Genomic DNA, 20,880 nt, shown 5'->3' on the forward strand with positions numbered 1-20,880 from the left:
ATTATTAAGAATATTAACACTGACTTAAATTATTCTGCTTTGTCGTGTATCCACTTACCTTAATATGTGATAATGCACTTTCGTTTAATTGTTACTGTTTATTGATAACTCATGGACAGTTAAACATCTTGCCACTTTTTTTTTTTATCGACATTGTTGACCTCATGATTTGATGTGGTCTGTTTCTAAATATATTTCCCTTTCTACAAAGAGCACACATCTTAAAGGTGGATGACAGGGTTTAGGTCAAAGTGAGGTTTCAAGGTTTTACTAGACCTAAACTGAAAAATCGTACAGGGATTGAATCCATGAAATGGATTGCATTTTACACAGTACCAAACGAGACGATCTTATATCTAAATTTATGCTACTCTGAACTTTTAAGTTATTCAAAATTTTCTCCCCTCCACATATGTAATTCCATGCATGGGTGTGTCAGTGCAGACATGCCCCGGGGGTCCCAGGATGTCAGCCTCAGTGTGGCCAGCATTGGGCATTACCTGTGTCCTGTTTCTTTTAGGATGACAATCAGAACTGGAGGAGTTTAGCTACTTTTGCTTGCCTACTTTTTTTTTTTTTTTTTTTTTGGTTTTTGGGTCACACCTGGCTATGCACAGGGGTTACTCCTGGCTCTGCACTCAGGAACCACTCCCGGCGGTGCTCAGGGGACCATATGGGATGCTGGGATTTGAACCCGGGTCGGCCGCGTGCAATGCTTGCCTACTTTTTTATAACCATATGTGATGAAGCTGTTCCAGTCGATCACGACAGTATGAATATAGGTGATGGGTCCATGTGATTTGAAGTCATGCAGCACATTGAAAAGTAGAATGCTGCTTATACTAACGTTTTCCTAGTGTGTGTACTTGGTCTCGTGTCAATGATTTCTGGTTAGGTTTGCTCTATTTCTCAGTTTCTTCCAGAGCTATGGGATGCTCATAGACACTTTGGAGACAGTTAAGAAAGGCTGTCCCCTCCCTTTGCTCGCCAGTTGTAGGTAATGTGTGCCTCTGATTCCTGTCTTGAATTTGGGTTGGGGTGGGGGTGTGGTGGGACGGTTAGGGTGATGGGGAGTGAAGGTCAGTGTTCACCCCAACCTTCTCTGGAACTTTGATTCTTCTGGCTTTTGTTAGAAAAAAATTATCTTGTATATTATAGAGACATTAATTTAGGTTAGCAAATCCAGTTTAATATTAACTTAAGGTAGGTTACTTTTAAGTTGTATAAAGACCCATTGATTTTTTTTAAGTAATTTTAATAGATTGCTAATAAATGCTTCAGGATGCTTCCAGGGTATTCAGTATCTGGCCGGTACCAGGTTCTGAAAGCTGTCAGCAGTTGAATCTTCACAATTTGAAGTAAACTATGTATGAATGTAGACTCAGAAGAATACCACTAAGAGTTAGGATATGTAATAGCTACAGTTTGTCATCTTAAGTGCTCACCTTCCCTAATTTTCACAGGACACCCCTCCCTTTTTGGTCATGTAGAGTCATTTGTACCTAATTTAAAATTTGTGTTAGGTTCAAAAGTTTGGGGAAGGACAGAGTTTTAACTTAGTGATAGAGTTCTTTTCTTGCATATGTGAGACCCTGAGTTTGATTCCCGCAACACAGCAAACAATATATTTTTAATTGAGGTGAGATTGATTTATACCTATATAGTCTCAGAACTATAACTTCACACCTTGACAAATCAGTATCCCACATCATACCTGCCACCAAAGGTCTGGTCACATCCATCACTGTCTAGCTGACCTGTCTACATCTTCTTCTACATTTCCCCTCCTATGTTGTCAGAATGTGAGAATTTTTTTTTTTTTTAGATTTTACTTCATGAACCTCATTTTTACAAGGTGCTTTAGGTGATAAATTTTGATGGAAATTATTTTAAAAATACAGTGGAATTTCATATTGTAATCAATATATCAGATAATTATCAAGTCTATTTTCCTATGACATTTGTGTCAGAATTGATCGGTTAATTTTTTTTTTATTCTTAGTGCGAGAAAAGCGGAAGAGCAACCATTTAAACCATGTAAGTAAACAGTTGAAATATAAGAAGTCTGTAATTTGAATGATTAATGGTGCCATGATTCCTACAGTTACATAATGGACTCTATACAATTAGTGTGGACCTCTTTCTCCAATCTTTAAATTCTCTACTGTTTTCCTCATTATCAGATGTAGCTGGAAAGTTTTGGACTTTCATTTTTAGGTAAAAATGAATTCTTTAAGGGGTTTGACATTTAAGTTAAGGTTCAGTAACCTATTTATGGTATAAAGTTCTGCCTTAATTTTGCTATATTATTTTTATTATTATCTCATACAGACAAATGCAGTTAAGTAGCTCCGTTTGTTTTTCCTGCTTTCATAATTTTAAAAAAATTTCTTGATTGTATTCACCTGCTTTTTTCTAAATGCTTTCCCTTCTCACCCAAATGTAACATTTTGTCACATGCCTATAAGAAGTATTTTATTGAAAATATTTTATTTGCACATCTGTTCTCATTTTTTCCTTGGAGATAAGCCTCCCAGACTTTTGTCATCCTAGTCCAACTTAGAGCTGGTTTTTCCCTAGGTCTGCTCTGTGCCTGTTTTCCTGAGCTAGCTGAAGCCATCTGGAATCTCATATCGCTACCACCTAGTGTTGGATCCCCTCTGTCCTAGATTCTGTGTTTTCCTCTGCCTTGTTAGACTTCCTTTTACTGGAGCACATTTTCCTGAGAAAGGGCACATGGCACAAGTTTTCCAAGATGAAGCTTTCTATTTGATGCATTCCTGTATGATACAGTATAAAATTCTGAGTTGAAATTCATTTTTGCAAGTCCATGCTCTTAACTCTGTTGACATGGTGTGATGAATTACAACCAACTATAGTTATTTTCCCTTGCCTAGTCCTTTCTCTGAAAATCGTTTGATGCCTTCTCTAACCCCGGGATTCTGAAATTTCGTGCTATGGTTTTGTGTGGATGTTTCAGTCTTATTGGAGTAGATGATCTCTCTTCCTCGTGAGATTTTTTTTCTTTTATGTTTCCTCTGTCCCCCTGTCCCCATCCTCCCCACTATCCTATTTTTAGCATGTTGGGCTTCTTAAGGGAGAAGGGTCCCAAATGTATTTTACCTACTGACTCCTTTTCAGAAAAAAGGTTTTCTGAAACTGCATTCTGTTACTGACTGCTGGAAATCTACATCCTTTGAGAAGACAGAGCGCTCCCAGTTGCACCTGAGATCCCATCACCCCCTGGATTGTTCCAGCCCCGCCAGGGTGGTACCGTCCACTTCGGGAAAGCACTGCCTTGACTAATATTCCTGTCTGGACTTCACCTTTTCTTCCCTTTTGTTCTTTTGTTCTGCTTCCTGGGGTTTCATAGACTTTATCCTCTCACTCTCCTTTCATCTACTTGTGTCTCTTATTTTTAATTTAGAGAGGTGTCATTTTTTTAAAAGTATTTAATTATTTCACTGATGTAGTTCCTCATTTTTCTGAGAGTGTTTTCGTTTTTCATTTGCTCCAGAATTTTACCACATTTATCATTCCCTTTTCCCTACTTTGATGCCACTCACTTATTGGAGGCTTCCCTCTTGTGTGACGGGCCCTGGCTATGTCTTAAAAGCTGATTGAAGTACTGTGAGTAAGCAGAATTGTGACGTGTTGAGCTTCATGGCAAGAATTTAGGACCACACTTCAGCTTTCTGCGTTCAGAACCTGCCTTTGATTCTGAAAGATGCTCTGGCTTCCTGGGTCCTGTCCGCGTCACTGAGGGCTGTAGATCAGCTTCCTTTGTTCTTCTGTGTCACTGTCAACACCTTTATATCTAGTCTTTTCAGACATTAAAAACTACCTGCTTTTTTTCCTTTTAATCTTGTTTCACTTTTTTAAATTATTTTTAGGGAAGTAGTTTTATTTAGGAAGAATACTAATCTGAGGAGGATACGGCATTGGCTTTGAGTGCAGCCGACCTAGGTTCAACCCCTGGTAGGAGTAATTCCTAAGTGAAGGGTCAGAAGTAACCCCTGAGTATTGATGGGTGTGTCCCCCCCAAAAATAACAAAATTCAGTAATGAGTCATGTAATGAATCTGAGGTGTTTCTGGCCCATGTTGCATTTCTCCAGCAGAAAAGGGGCCACAAGTGGGAAAAGTATAAGAAGCCCTGCTCCGGAGAGTTTTCCTTTGTGGAAAATGCCTATTTTTAACATGATGATAGTCTTTGAAAGGCGGAGAGGAAATACTTGCAGTCTACCACATTTACTCAAACTTAGAATCTATATTGAAAGTTTAAGTATAAAAGTTTTTAGGTTTTTTTTTTTTTTTTTTTTTTTTTGCTTTTTGGATCACACCTGGCGATGCACAGGGGTTACTCCTGGCTCTTCACTCAGGAATTACTACTGGGGGTGCTCAGGGGACCATATGGGATGCTGGGATTCGAACCCGGGTCGGCCACGTGCAAGGCAAATGCCCTACCCGCTGTGCTATCGCTTTAGCCCCTTAAGTATAAAAGTTTTAATGCAGCATATTAAGATTCATATAGTATTTTTGCTTTTAATTGATTGATGTATTTCCCTTTCTTGCAAGACCTTGATTCCGAGTTCTCTTAAGGGCCAGCAAGATAGTATTGGGGCTTAAGGCTTTGCCTGCATGGGAAGCCATTTCTATCCCCAGTCCTGCAGATGGCCCCCCAGGCACCGCCAGGGGTCATTCCTGAGCACTGAGCCTGGGATAGTTCCTGGAATCACCCCTGCACACCCCAAAGAATTTTGTTCAAACCACAGTCTTAGCGTATTGTTTCATTATTGTGCAACGTAAGTAGTTTTTCATTAACGTGTAAAGTGTTTGAAACTTTTTAGTTACTATAAGCTGCTGAGTGTTGGGAAACATGAAAAACTTGACTTGTGTAAAAGGGCAGAGGAAAGAGTTTTGTTAATGGATTAAAATAAAAGTAGATTAAAATAAAAGTATAGTAGGAAAAACAGGGAAAATCCGTGCATGGCGCAGGATTTCCACCTTTGATGATAAGGTTTGTGTAATGACTTCAAAGACTGCCAGGTATGATTATTTTCTACGGTTTGTCATTGTAACTAAGTTTCTAAATAACTCCCTTTTCTTAAGATTACAGACATGCATTTAGCTTCTCATTAGTGGTGAATTAATAAGGTTAAATATTGTCTGATCTAATGACCAACTGAAATGATTTCTACTAGAACTATACAGTTGATATTATTTTTTAAAATTAATTTTTGAATTAAGTATTTGCATTTCATACTTTGTTTGTTTGGTATAATTAACTGAGGCAGTGAGCCAGCAATTTTAGTTTTAATTATAGATTGCTGTCTTAAATTTTCAAGCAAGATGAGGGCAAAGTAACCTGCTGGAAGGTGTCTGTTTTTCACCCTCTGATGAAATGAAGATCCTTGACACTGAAAAGTTTGAAATGTAGAGCATAGGGTGGACTTAAGGAGTCCTTTTTTTGGATCTGACTGGTAGGCTTTAAGTAGTTTATTCACTAAGGCAGTGCCCGTAGGACTGTAAGACCTAATTGACACTTTTTAATGCTTTAATATTTTCAAAGATCTACCCAGTATGCACTCAGAAATATTTTAAATTGAAAATGGAAGCAAATATTAATTTTTTTTAATTTTTTTTCTTTTTGGGTCACACCCAGCAATGCTCAGGGGTCACTCCTGGCTCATGCACTCAGGAATCACCCCTGGCGGTGCTCAGGGGACCATATGGGACGCTGGGATTTGAACCCGGGTCGGCTGCGTGCAAGGCAAACGCCCTGTGCTATCACTCCAGCCCTGGAAGCAAATATTAATGTCCTACCAGCTAGTCTATATTTGATAGTTTCCTTCCTAATTTTTTTAATTTCCCCATTCTATAGGCTTTTGATAGAATTGATTTTTTGGTTTAGTATATGTCATATTATGCCCTAACAGTAGTGACCTTAAGAGACCTTTATCCATTTAGAATAAAGGTATTGAATGAGGTAATTTTTTTCATGCTATATTATTTTAAAATTCTGGAATAAATTAAGCATTACCTGAATTATGTAGGAGCACATCAGAGTTTTAGATAAAATAATTTTCAATTTCAGGGATAATTTAGTTCTCTAAGTAGTATGAAGCTTTTTTTAAAAAAGATGACGTTCTAGAATAAGTGACTTCACAGTAAAACACATGAAATAAGCAAATACCACATGGGATATTTGATAATTGGCCTCTGGACTTTACTGCTCTGGATTTCAAAAAGTATCGACTAGTGGGAGAGTAGTAGCTTGGTTAAACTTTTATATTAGTAGGAAGGAAGGCTTACCTGAATTTGTTTTTTAAAAAAACAGAAACACTAAATTTGGTATTCTTTAAAGTTGCATGTTAGTATTTTGACTTCTTACAGTGACTTGAATTTGTTTGCCAGACATTTACTGGAAGAGAATATCCTACCAGAGTTAAGTCTGTTTTAGCATTTGACTATGGCTGCATTCTTGAACTTTGGCAAATAAGTGGATACTTCTAAAGTGTTAAAGAGAGTGTATTCTCTAGAGGGACTCATAAAGTTCCTTGTCACCTCTCTAGTACTACGGCAAATAAAAATCTCATGAATCTGTGTGTGGCAAGATTTGCCTCTCCAATGTAACCGATAAGTAATATGTGAAACCCTTTTGTACTCATGATTTGTTCCAGCCTTTGTGCACAGCTACTGGAGTTAGGAGTAGACCTCCCTCCTGCCCCCAGAAGCTCACTCTCTTAGAGGGATACCTGCAAGCAGCTTAGTATCACGTCACCAGTTAGTCATCTGCAAGTGTGCAGAAAGAGAGGGACTTTGTGGCTACTGGCAAAGGCATTTTAGAGGTTGTTGAAAAGGAAGCTTGCTGAGGCAAGGAGGAGACCTAGCCGCCCGCTGGTTTCATTCTTGAGCACCCTGCCGTACAGCCGTACATGCCTGTGGCTTGGCTAGGGTCATGTGTCTCGCTCTCTTCTTAACTAGAAGTGTGATTCACTGCAACAAAATGCTCTTGTGTCACTATCTTATGTAAATCATCGGGCTTTATTGTAATCAAATACTAAGAATAGAACATTTTATTACTTAAGTAAAAACCCGTCTTCTAAACTTTAAAGTGTTATAAAGGGAGTTTATTATACCTAGGTTTGATTATAGCTACTGTATCCAGGGCAGCATTTTATATCTCATTACACTATGGGTTTCCCGTAGAGCTGCACCTGATCTCACACCGCATTTCATGGAGTGTAAGAAAAATCTTAATGCTTTATCGTTTGACATTTTAACCAAGGAAAAAACACACTTTTCTAGGTTTAACTTACTGTGACTTCTTCTATTTCCCTTCCCCTTCAGGTATCTCCAGGGCAGCTTACTAAAAAGTATAGCTCATGCTCAACAATATTTCTAGATGACAGCACAGTCAGCCAGCCTAATCTTAGAACCACAATAAAATGGTGAGTACAACTAGGTTGCCGAAGGCTGAGTGACAGACCCCTTACGCTAAAAATATCCTAGACATACGTGGTCATTTTAGTCATTTTGATTGTCCTTTCCAGTGATCAGGGCTTAGAAACTGGTGTCAACTCTATATTGATTTCAAGGATCTAAATATGAATTTTTAGTTTCCATTTTAATCTTAGAGTGCATGGTAGAAGGAAAAGCCAGTTAGCAAATAAGAAATCCCTGGAAAAGTATACCTCATTTTTGTTGCATTTCTGATATTAAGATATTATTGACCATGATGAGGAAAATAGGTGCTTTTAGTTGAATATATGGGGGGAGAAGGGGGCGGGAATTCAAAAATTCTCTGCTGTAGGTCTTACACAATGACTGCTACTTGGGAAGCTCCTCTTGAATGAAGGAACAGCATGTCCCCTACTGGCACCAGGTTGCATTTGCACTTTTATCTTTAATCCCATTGTCATCCGTTTGCTCATTGATTTGCTCAAGTGGACAACAGTAACATCTCCATTGTGAGACTTGTTACTGTTTTTGGCATATCGAATACGCCTCAGCTAGCTTGCCGGGCTCTGCCACGCGGGCGGGATATTCTCGGTAGCTCGCTGGGCTCTCCGAGAGGGATGGAGGAATCGAACCCAAATTGGCCGCATGCAAGGCAAACGCCCTACCCACTATGCTATCGTTCCAGCCCTTATCTTTAATATGTGTATATATATATATATAAACATATATATCTTTAAATATCAATTTAATTGGATTTTGCCAGATTTTCATTATATACTCCCCCACCACCCTTACTTATTGTTTCTGTATGAAAAGTCACTTCTCCTTCCTATCCTCCAAAGAGGGTGGCAAATTGATAAGATAGTTTTAAGGAACAAATTTTTAAACTTAATTTATTTCTTTATGTATGAAACGTGTCCAGCTGAGGTTTTAGTTGATAAATGTTAAATTTTATGTAGGCATGTGTATACAGCTCCCAGAACGGATGCCAGTTCATAGTACAGAAGAAAGACAGAGAGGAGAAAAGGGGAAAATGACATTTTGGAAACAGCCCTGGTTGGATTTGATAATTAGGGCAAACATGTTCCTTAAGTCCTGGGAGCACCTCACAGTCCACAGTTGGGAATGCACTTTCAGAGTACGTTAGGCCTGGGGAGATAGCTCGTGCTTGGGAGGCGGGGGCTTCCGGCCAGATCCTCAAACACCACCATGAGTGTGTCTCAGGCATCAAAAAGGGTGTGCTCTAAAAAAAACCCAAACTAAACAGAACATCCTAAGAATGCCTTTCGGGCTGATTCAAGGGAGAGCGAGAGGAGAAGAGAGAGAGCAAAATGCTGAGCTTCCTGATGTGTTTGGGCTGCCCACGGAGCATTACTAACATCTCCTTGCAGTACGAGTGTTTACCAGTGCAGAATTTGGGAAGTGCCACTTGAAAATATCAGTGTCCTTAACCCTTAATTTACTTTTTCAGTGTTAAACTTTAATCAGCTTCATTTTGTTTCTAATGTGTCATCTTTTTTTTTCTTTCTTAAAGAAAGAGCTTTAATTAAAGACAATAACCTTTAAAAAGAACAAATTCACCATCTTAGAAGGAATCATTTCTCTGTCACGTAGGACAGTTGACAAAATGCATTTTAGCCAAAACTGAGCCCCCAAACAAAGCTGAAGTCCTTAGCTTTAGCACCTTTCAAGTAGTTGATACTTTTGTTTGTTGTATGAGCCGGACCCAGTGGTACTCAGGGGCTATTCCTGACTCTGTGCTCAAGAATCACTCTTGGTGGTATTCAGGGGGAGTATATGCAGTGCCAGAAATCAAACCAGAGTTGGCTGCATGTGAGACAAAAACTTTAATCCATGCCCTGTCTATCCTGCCTCAGAACTTTTATTTTTTATTTGAATATTTTTATTCAGCTAAGACACTAAATCCATGGGTTAAAAAACACTATTTCACTTTGCCAGTATTCCCAACTTATTTGATAAATTTTGGGGGCTGGAGAGATACTTGTTTGTGGTTGACTTGGCCCTACATATGGTCCCCAAGTACTGCCAGAAGTGATCTGTCAGCACAGAGCCAGGAGTAAGCCCTGAGCACTGCCAGGTGTGATTCAAAAGTCAAAGGAAAAAGAGGCAGATACTGTTGTTTCAGTATCAATTCAAATGTAGTTAGTTTTCAAGTTTAATCATGCTCAGAAAAGTAGTTTATTTCCTCCCCCCAAGTTAGTTTAATTTTTGGCAGTCCAATAAATTTGACTTTGCTCGAATAGTTTTAAAAATGATTATTCGGTACATTTACTTCTGGTAAAATAAAACGTTACTGAAAAGATTAATAGGACAGATGGGCTTTTAGGAGTGATTGTGGAAAGTGTTTATTTTGGAGTAGTGGTCTGTTGTTCCCAGTGGGGTGGATGGCTTATTAAAATCATCTTGGCAACTTTTCCCGAAACATCTTCGAGCACATGCATTCTGTTTGGTAAGTGGAGGAAGAAGGTGGGGCATGATTTTATGTCCAGAGAGAGCATCTTGGGTATATCCGCTCATAGCCCTCGCTCATTCATTGCAAACCTGGCTGCACCTTTGAAACCCCTTCGAGGGCATTCAAAACAGCGCTGCAACCCAAGTGGTGGGTCTGATACTGTTTCAGCCGTGAGCCTCTCAGGTGGAGATGCTTCCTGTCTCTGGTTGCAGCCAGCAGTTTTGACAGCCCCTTCCGTGAGGCGGCTGAGAGAGAGAACTGCTCTGATTCTGGGCGGGATTTGAGCGAGTCACTCTGAAGCCCGGCGTCCCTTACCTGTAAAGTCAGTTGTTGAATTAAATGTTACTTAAGGTCCAGAAGTCCTTTTCAGCTTATAACTTTAAATTTTATGACTTTAAATCAATTTGAAGATGAAGCTGAAGCACTATAGAAGTATCCATCTTTATGTTAATAACTCTAAAGGCTTTATTACGCGTGCTAGTAGCCTGTAAACCTACTTAGAAATTCAGATTTGCCTTCCCTCAGTTATTTCGAGCTTTGTCGTAGACCCTGAAGGTAAAGAGCAGCTGCATAACTTAATCAGCAGAACTCATTTGTTGCAACATCTGCATATAATATCTCTGAATAATGTAGGAATTTAGTAACGTAGAGAATGAGGATTTATATCTGTTCATTAACATACCCTCTAATTTGAAAATTCCTGCCATTAGTATACTAGTATTATTCTGTTGCATTGTTTGCATTGCTTTTATTTCAGGGTAGAAATATTAGACATATTGTGTATTATATTCCTAGTATATCATAATAGTAGACACTTGATTTTGTGGATACATATATTTGCTATTAAATTTTCTCATATATAAAATTGATTTTGGATTGCCTTTTTTGGATATGTATATCCAAAAAATATATACGTAAGAAATATATAGAACACATCTGCAGTTTATTTTTAGGAAAGTCATGGGGATTGGTAAGTAGATGGATAGTGAAATTAAAGCTAATGAAAGAATAGTCCAAACAGCTCTTTTTAAAGCAAGCACAGTACTGCTTTCCTGTTTAAATGTGTGCATGTGTACAACTAGGTATGCTGTACGGGATGAATGGTACCGTGGGTAGAAATCAGATGACAAGGGAAATAAATAATTCATATATTTTGTTAACCAACCAAATCTTCAGATAGCATATCACCTAACACTTGGGGTCTTCTTTTTTGGCCAGAAACCAAAAAATCAAACCCAAAGCAGCACCCATGTGGACTTCAGGACTACCATGATAAAATGAATTGTTACAAACTTTTTTTTTTTCCCTCCACAGTGTGACCTTAGCAATATATTACCACATAAAGAACAGGTGAGCACTTTTTAAACATGTCTTGTTATTCTAGCTCATTAATTTGCAAGGTAACCCATTTAGTGTTAGGTATTAATAGTGTTTTTAGTACAATATTGAAGTGTAAATCTTTTTTGTTTGTTTGTTTTACAACTCAAGTTATTGAATATCCCCAAAAGTATGTTTACAGGAATTATGTTGATATCTACTGTATTAGAAATTTAAATCGAGAATTTAAAAATTACCCATTGTCTGCGGAAAAAGGGTTTCTTTAAGATCTGACTTAATGAAAGAAAGCTGATAGTTGTATCTACTTTTTTGTCATTTGCAATCTCCTCAGTAAGTACTTTGGAGGAAATAATATGATGTCATGTCCGATGCAAGTATCTTTTGGGAAAGGGGTAATTTTAAAACCTTCAAAGATAATCCTTGATATTCTGATACTGTACTGAAAGTTTCTCAGTGAATTTCAGTGGTATTTTAAGTCCTATTAATGAATTTGTAGTATACCACTGATGAGCTTCCTTACTGTATGGGTCGTGTACCAGTGTTTGATTTTATAATATATTATACATTAGTCATTTGCTTCACATTTCTTCATACATTGTCAAGAACATTATTGCTATCAACACCAATCTTATTAGAAAACTTTTTTTTTGTTTTCTTTTTTTTATAATTTATTGATTTTTTTAATTAGTGAGTCACAGTGAGGGTACAGTTACAGATTCACACATTTTCATGCTTGTTTTACCCTCATGCAATGTTTGATAGCCCATCCCTCCAGTATTCATTCTCTACCACTTATGAACCCAGTATCCCTCCTACCCCCCCCATCCCATCACCCCCACCCCACTCTGCCTCTGTGGCAGAGCATTCCAATTTGTTCTCTCTTTCTCCTTTTGGGTGTTGTGGTTTGCAATAGGGGTATTGAGTAGCCATCATGTACAGTCACTAGTCTACTAGAAAACTTTTTAAAAACAAAATATCATGACTCTATCAAGCTCAGAGTAGAAGGTTGTAAAAGTGGCTGAATCACAGCAATACTGCAGTCTGCAGAAATGCTTAGTGCCTACTTTCTATTTACCCTTTCCAAAAATGTAAAAGGAGGCTCAGGGTTTAATGACACTATTCTTTTTATTGCTTTATCCAGGACTTCTTCAGTAGAGCAGAAAGGTTTCTTACATACACATGGTAACAGTGCAGAGTAGAAAGTCGAACAGTACAGTTGGGTCCCGCTGCCTAGCTTCATGCTCCGGCCAGCAGCGGGCCCTGCATTTGCTCTTAAGAGTGACAGCAAATCTGAAAACAGTGCCAAAGCAGAGCCTGTATTTGCATTCCCATAAGAGTAGTTTTGACTTCAGAGGTCTCCTGAGGAAGGTTCAGGAGAATTCCAGAGACCCACAGGCCATCCTACTGGAAAAGCAGTGCTTATGTAAGTGAACAGAATGTATTCATGCGGGGGAGCTTTAAAACAATGGCCCGATGCCTTTGAAAAATAACGACAATTCTGTTTTTAATATACACAACTTAAAATTAGCATGCATGATAAGTTGATAGAGAGCCAAAGGAAAAACGATTCTCCTCTTCATATTCATTAAAGTTTCTAAGGCTTTCCTGCCCACCATTACTGCTTTATAAAATATCCTTGTGTTCCACTGTGATTTTAGACAAGCAAAAATGTACTTGATTTACTGATGGTGCCTGAGAGGGGGAGGATCATGGTTGACAAGGCAACTCTGATGGCTCGTTCTAGAAACCACTTCACAGAAGTTAATGTGCTGAATGGAAGGAGGTCAGGGAGAAGGGCTGGAGCATGCGCCTTGCATGCTGGGGACTGTGTCTGGCCCCCCGCAGGGTTCTCCCCCAGCATCGCTGTGGTGACTGCTGAGGGCTACAGTGGGAGTCATCGTCATCAGACCAGAATGCAAAAGAAAATGTTAAACTGCTTTGTTGAAAATCAAGCTTGACCCCTTCATTCCCCCCTCTCTACTTCCAGTAGATAGTATACTAAGAGAACTTTTCTTGAATTAATCTTTCAAATGCACATTCTTATTTTATAGGGATGCAAATAGATCCTTGGATATTTTTGATGAGCGATCACATCCACTCACAGTAAGTGCCAGTTTTATTAAAGTTGTAGTTGGGTTTACTGCATGTTGGTTGACTTTGAGATTAATTACTAGGAAAAAATTACTCTCTCCAGCTTGAAGTCTGAATCATCTTCCTTTAAATGATCAAGTCATTTTACAAAAAGTGTTATATAAGGGAGATAACAGTAAGGACTGTATTGCATCTTGAGCTAAGGTAGAATGCAACCAAGTAGCACTGTAGTACTGGAAGACTGTCTTCCTTTTGTTTATCGATTTGCTCGATCGGGCACCAGTAACGTCTCCATTGTGAGACTTGTTACTGTTTTTGGCATATCGAATACACCACAGGGAGCTTGCCAGGTTCTGCCATGCGGGTGGGATACTCTTGGTAGCTTGCCAGGCTCTCTGAGAGAAATGGAGGACCAAGTAGAAAAATTTTTTTCCTTTTCTTTTTTTTTTTTTTAATTCAGAATTTTAAAACCTCTATATAAAAGAATTCAGAAAACCATATTTTCACTCAGTCCTGACAGTGTTTCCACATCTGCAGGTTCTCTGGAGCCACCTGTGGCTGCTGACTGAGTGGGACAAGCAGTGTCTTTAGAGTTTTGTGGTACAGGAAACTGAAATGGTTTCCAAAGTCGATTATAGAAAAGTGTGACACATGGTAATCAACAAGACTTTGAGCCTAAAAATAGTTTACATTTGGATAGAATTCTAGAAGGCAGGGAGATGGAAAGGAACATGCATAAATTTTCTGAGTTTTTTGCCTCTATTTTTCTGCCATGAATGGTGGTTGGTACTGAATCTCCGTGGGGTTGTTACTTGATTTCATGCTCGTGGTGCCAAGGATCAGTTACCCATGTGTCTTCCATGAGGGATATGCACTCTGTCACTGGGCTCCATCCCTGGTGTGAATCATTATGGTATTTTAAGATTCCAGTTTATATTTAAAAGACTGAAAGATTTGTCACCCAAGAAAAATTAGTTTTTCGGGGGAATGTGGGTACATGTGTGAAGACTTGCTATCTTTAGAGTTCTTGTGTTTCTATTCAATGGGTATTTATAATGTTTATTCTTCTTTCAGCAAGAAAAGGTTCCAGAGGAATACTTTAAGCATGACCCTGAGCACAAATTTATTTACAGATTTGTCCGTACTCTTTTTAGTGCTGCACAGCTAACCGCTGAATGTGCAATAGTGACTTTGGTAAGATTTTCTTTTCTTTCACAACATCTTTAGAAATTCCTGGTCTTATGCAGGATATGGTCTATTGTTCAAATAAAAATAAGTTCTTGAAAGGATCATTGGAATTGCTTTAAGAAAAAACTATCCAAGTGGAATATGCATTCAGACTTCATCATTGTGGGGCAGGAGATAGTAGAGGGGTAAGATAAGGTGCTTGCCCTGCATACGGTCCACCCCAGTTCAGTTCCTGAGCACTGCCACGAGTGACTCTCAGGCATGGAATTGGGAGTAGATCCTGAGTCACCACCAGGTGTGGTCCAAAATCTCTGGGAAAAAAAATTTTTAAATCATAATGAGTTTACATGTTGCCATTACTTTTTTTTTCCATGACAAAACAATTGCTGTTAAAGGTAGTAAGTAAGTGAGACTTTGGGTTTCTCTTCACATCTCAAGATATGCATGCACACACAGTGCACACACGTACATGCATCCAAGTTGTACTGTTTGGGTAGGAAGGGCTGGTAACAAGCCATCCGGCCCAGGGGAGCAGAGGGTATGAGCCGAGACCGGGCCACACTCCCAGGTAATTCTTATGTGTGTCCTGGTTGAGAACTAAGACCCTAAACTCGCTGTTCCTTGATTGGCAAAGGTTACCCGATCTTTGCTGTACTCTTGTGCCCATGTGGGGAGTGGCCCAGGATTATCTCTAGTGCTGGTAGTGCTTCAAAGATTTCCCAGCTAGCCTGCTAAGCTACCTCTTTAAGACCCTCTGTGTTATACAGAATTCCTGTAGTAAAATTTTTATCAGTTTCAATAATAAATTCTGGTCAAATGAAGTGATTTGCTTTTTTTTTTTTTAATTTCTCCTTAAGTAAACCTATAGGGGATAAGCCAAATGCATGGTCTGGAAGGAAAGAATACTTAGGCCAGTGCCTGTCCTTGTAGTAACCTGTTAGGTTCCAGAGACAAGGACCCTTTCTGAGCACCTCAGACCCTGGCCTTCTCAGGCACCACTGACCATCTGGGTGCTCAGAGCCTGCTGGGGGAGAGGCAGGGGCGGCCTTCCATGCAGAGAGCTCAGGACCGCAGGAAAGAGAGAGTCTGGGCTGCTGAGATCAGATTCTAGTAGACAAACTAATAAGTTTGAATGATACAGGTTTCCCATACATTTCAACGGTAATTTTTGGAGTCGAAACATTATTACCATTCATTTATATGGGGAAAAAAGGTTGCATGTTCCCAGGCACCTTCTCTCCCTGGCCCCCCCTCCCCCCAAAGAAAACCAACATACTAAATCATACCAAATAGGAATGTTCTACTTCTGGATTTCAGGAGAAACCCGTACCTGTGAGACTGTAGACTGGCAGTGTCTAGTAATCACTTGGCTGTATGGAATTTGGAGCTCACGAATCTGAGTTAGATGTAGAGAATGAATCCGGAAAAGGTGTGTAGAGTAAATAATGGATAGAAGCTTGAGCTGGGCTGCCAGCACATAAGGAAGACATAGCTGGAAAGTGGTAGGAAAGCATCTGGCGGAGAAGAGTGAGAAGCCAAGATAAGAGGTTTAGGGAAGAGAATGTGGTCACAGTACGGGCTGCTGCAAGAAATTGCTCATGCCGTGAGTCCCCACTGAATCCACCGCATCTCTATTCTGATTCTGGGGCTAGAGGAGAGAACATGTGGGATAAAGTTCTTGTCCAATAAAGTTTATGTTCCAGTGAGAGAGATGTGATTTTTTTTTTTCAAAAATGTGTTGTTAAGTAGTGGTAAATGCCTCGAAGATGAGGCAGAGTGTGGGGACCGAGTGTTTAGAGCACATTGCTTTTTCGAGAGAATGATCAGGAAGAACCTATTTAAAGAGGTGCAGGGGACCTCTCCAGGCAGTAGGGACAGTTACAGACTCCAGCTCTGTAATCCAGGCGTGGGGCAGGCTGTGTGTGTGGTCAGAGTGTGGGATGAGAACCAGCACAAAGGGCGAAGGCCACAGGCGGGCAGTAGGAGACATTGTGGGACCTCAGAGCTTGCAGGCTATGCAGGAAGGCGGGAGTCAACTTCAACTTTTAAGGGGAACCTTTGGTCAGTCTTTTTTTTTTTTTTTTTTTTTGCTTTTTGGGTCACACCTGGCAATGCACTGGGGTCATTCCTGGCGATGCACTCAGGAATTACTCTTGGCGGTGCTCAGGGGACCATATGGGATGCTGGGACTCGAACCTGGGTTGGCCGCATGCAAGGCAAATGCCCTACCCGCTGTGCTATCGCTCCAGCCCCACCTTTGGTCAGTCTTGAGCAGAGAGTGTGAGGTGCTTTCCCTTAAGTAGCGCCCTTCCCCGGCTGCTTCGGGGGAGACTGGAGCCGGAGCAGCTGGCAGCAGAGACAGTGATCCTGCACCCAGTGACAAAGGGGAGTCCAGGCGAGAAAGCACATTCTCGGTGAAGCTTGAGGGAGAGCCCAGTTGCCAGGGAACGGAAGTGTGGCGTCCAGCCGCTAGGGCAAGGCAGGCCTGGGATGGAGAGCTGAGGTGAAGAGCTGTGCCGGGTATGTGCAGAGGCACCGAAGGCCTTGGCAGGAGGGTTTCAGTGGCGCAGAGCAGCCAGGGACAGACTCAGGTGCATCGGGGCCTCCGTGGAAGATGAAAAAGCAGCATCAGTGTGAGCAGAGTGAGAGGAAGCGCTCCGGGGCAGAGGGAGTGCTGAGGAGCCATGTGAACACTGCCGTGATGGGGGAGTCTCTGGCAGGGAGGGGCCCAGGAAGTGTCCAGAAATACCGTTGCTGCAGCTGTATTCCGAAGCAGTGGGACGAGTCGGCTTCACTGAGAGAAGAGTCAGCTTCAGTGAGAAGAGCGGCCAGTTGCGCTGACAAGCCGAGAAAGGGGGTGTAAATGCCTGATCCTCAGTACTTACTGAGACGCATCCCCACTTTGCCAGTGAAGGTGACAGCAAGTGCCAGTGTGGTAGGAGTCCCTCTAATTCGCCCCATAAAGTAGTCAGACTGCACAGAAAAGTTCACCTTTAGGGTGCCTGGGAGCACGGAGACTGGAGACGGAGAGCAAAATTTCACTAAGAATGTCTCGTGCAGTAATTATTTGTTTTTGGAAACAGTTGAATTTTGGAGAGCATGCAAGTCTTAAGCTATTCTGATAACCTGCAGACAATAATATTTGTTCAAATTCTTTCTTTGTCAGAACTTTATTTTCAAAGAATATTTGACATTTGATTGCATGTAAAAGAAAATCAAGAAATTACCTCAGAAGCTGCGTGGCCAGTTTAGAGCAGCCCCACCCTTGCAGCTCTGTCTTTGCAGATTCTTTAATTCACAAGTGAATTCTTACAGAATGGCCATAGAGGAGTGGAAACTAGGGGCTAGGGGTGACCTACTCCTTTTGTATGAGTGTGTGTTCCGTAAAAAGGTGCTGAAAATGGGAGAACTTCACCCTTGACCGAGGCCTTTGGAAAGACAGGCCTCCAGCGCCCCCATCTGTACTGTGTGTCTGCTGTACTCCACAGCAACCACTGGGAGGCGCTCTTGTCTACCAGTTTTTCAGTTCAAGCTCCTGCCACTACTTTCTGAGAAAAGGAAAGAAAAATGTGCTCAGTATGATTAAGAACTTAACTGTCTCGAATATCATGTGAAGTTATTTCTATAACTACCAACCATGTCTGGTCCAGTGTGTACACAGGCGTTCAGGTATTGAAAACACTGGGCCTGGAGATGTTGCTCTTTCTAGCAGGGCTAGAATAACAGTACCTGTCTTCCCGGTGCCCTTTGCTGAGACTCATTCCTGTGACCAAACAAAATTGAGCTGGGAATTCACACGGGCCGCAGGATAGTCAAAAGAAGCACACTAATTTAAAACCCGGGCTTTGGCTGCCCAGGTAGTCTCAGTGGAACCTAAAGTATAAACGGCATGCCAGAAACAGATTAAATTTGTCTTTCCTAACAGTTCTTAGTATAGTCCTTAAACTGAACTAAAATCAAAGAGAGGTGTTCTGCTTTTTGCAGGTTTACTTAGAAAGACTTTTAACGTATGCTGAGATTGACATTTGTCCCACTAACTGGAAAAGAATAGTTTTGGGAGCCATTCTTCTTGCCTCCAAAGTTTGGGATGATCAGGCTGTCTGGAATGTGGACTACTGCCAAATCCTCAAGGACATTACAGTTGAAGACATGTGAGTTTGTGAACTTCCTAATCATTTTTTCAACCTCATTTGCTTCCATAAGGTTTACATCTTAAAAAAAAAAAATTTAAGTTACATTGTATAGTTACACTGTAATAGGCATTAAGGCACTTTTTTTTCTAATCAGCTGTGATCTAACAATTCATACTCTTAACTAATCCAGATGTTGTTATAATCTGTTTGATAAATTTAAACGTTATTTTTTTTTTTTTTTTTTTTTTTTTTTTTTACTTTTTGGGTCACACCCGGCGATGCACAGGGGTTACTCCTGGCTCTGCACTCAGGAATTACCCATGGCGGTGCTCAGGGGACCATATGGGATGCTGGGAATCGAACCCGGGTCGGCCGTGTGCAAGGCAAACGCCCTACCCGCTGTGCTATCGCTCCAGCCCCTTAAACGTTATTTTTATGATTTCTGGCAAACATTTTACAAGCTCATTGTCAAAACCACATAATACCTGAAATATTTTCGTGGATTTCTTAAAGCTGCCATTCCAGTCTGCTTTTAAAGGGCACACATCTGGCCTTGAAATCAGTGTTTGGGTCACTGTTTAAATGGTCTTAGGGCCTCGAGGCTATCGAGGCTATCGAGAGAGAGGAGTTACAAAGTCTGCGGGAGTCAGACATTGTGTATTGGGTTTTGCCAGGTTTCCTCCTTTCTATTTGATATTCTATTGTTCCAGAAGCTATGAAACAAAAAGTAGCACATCTCCAGATTTCAGCTCCCCATACTCCCTTTTGTCCCTCCCTATTAACTTGTAGATATCTAGAAGTAGGTGATCTGCAACCATGTCAGCACTTTGTGGGGCCTGCAGTTAGGCTAGAGGATGCTTGCCACAGAGGGCAGGCAGCATGCTGACGTTAGGGTAAAGCACCAAACTTCTCAAGGGTTTTTCTCCAGCCATCCTGGCTGCTATGAAGGCCCTGGCGGGTCGGGGCGTGAGTGAGCCCAAGAATCTATTTTCAGCAGACTCTCAACTCTGTGATTTACAGTGAGATTGTCTTTGTGAGTCTCATCTTAGGAAAATGTTGAAGAACATTTGATTATATTGAACAGCGTAGGAGAATCCAAATAATGGGAGAGGAAAAAAAAATGGTGGGAGGAGACAGAGGCAAAAATTTGTGTTGGTTGCCTTTGCCCATTATGTGGACCTTCGTTTAGAATTAGTAAAATGCATAGTTGCAACTAAAATGAGGATACGTGTAAGTGAAGGTGCCAAAGCTGTCAGCATGGCTTTTGGTGAGAATGGTCAGTGATGATGGTGTGAATTCAGTGGTCGTGGTGATGTTGCTGACATCCATTTTAGCAAACAGTGTGATGAATAGAAATACTGTTGGAAGTTGAAGGGACCAGAGCGATAGCACAGTGTGGGGAGGGGGGGCACCTGCTTGCATGCGGCCAACCTGGCTTCAATCCCCGGCACCTCATGGATTCCAGGAATGATTTCCTGAGTATGGAGCCAGGAGTAACCCCTGAGCATCGCTGGGTCTGGCCCCCAAACTAAGAAATGAAATTAAAAATTCAATTTGTTATCGCTTCTTGGCCTTTTGTGTCAAGTGTGGAAGGTGAAGGTGCTTTAGTAATTTTGATCATCATTGTCGTAAGTTCCAAGCTGATTCCTTGAAGGAAGGAAAATTTGTGATTGAGCACTGGCCCCCACGATGATGGCAACTGAAGTTTTCTCCAAACCTGCAACTAATGTGGCTGGGACTTAGTTATCACATCCAAGAGCATGCAGGGAAAAGTGTGGATTTCACAGAGGCTCACCCCAGGAAGATTGGTGGCAGTGTCGATCTACAAGCCTAGTCCTAACCAGTGCTTTTGTGGCCAAACAGAAACACCGGGAACTCTGTTTATAATAGACGGCTTTTGTTTGTAACTGGAAAGCATTACAGCCAAGTGTTAAATACACATTTGTCTCACCCCCTGCTGCTGGACTGTAATTCGTAATGGCCTCATTTTGACTCCAAGCTCAAAATTGGGTGTCTTGTTACCTTTTTCTTGAAAGTTTCTAAAATCTTTGTATCTTTATTATTTCATATACACACAGATATATTGCCCTTCAAAAAAATAATAAGCTAAACTGAGTAGCTGCTATTTAAAAAACTTGCTGTGTCGGTAAATGGTATGCTATTCAGCCATCTAGTCATTTATAAAACAACAAAAA

At 40.7% G+C, this 20,880-nt stretch overlaps 1 protein-coding gene across 2 annotated transcripts in view; it reads left to right on the forward strand.

The window, feature by feature from the left end:
• Positions 1-20,880, forward strand: part of CCNYL1 (cyclin Y like 1) — a 45,967-nt gene that overhangs the window by 17,703 nt on the left and 7,384 nt on the right. The window contains exons 3-8 of one of the 2 annotated variants that reach the window (XM_055121038.1): positions 2,003-2,037; positions 7,352-7,452; positions 11,250-11,285; positions 13,325-13,376; positions 14,439-14,558; positions 18,537-18,703. In XM_055121038.1, the coding sequence (XP_054977013.1) occupies positions 2,003-2,037; positions 7,352-7,452; positions 11,250-11,285; positions 13,325-13,376; positions 14,439-14,558; positions 18,537-18,703 (511 nt within the window). The remainder of the gene's footprint in view (positions 1-2,002; positions 2,038-7,351; positions 7,453-11,249; positions 11,286-13,324; positions 13,377-14,438; positions 14,559-18,536; positions 18,704-20,880) is intronic. The other variant, XM_055121039.1, reaches the window with a different exon arrangement.

This window comes from Sorex araneus, chromosome X, assembly GCF_027595985.1.
Source record: "Sorex araneus isolate mSorAra2 chromosome X, mSorAra2.pri, whole genome shotgun sequence".
In the NCBI taxonomy this organism is placed as follows: Eukaryota; Metazoa; Chordata; class Mammalia; order Eulipotyphla; family Soricidae; genus Sorex; species Sorex araneus.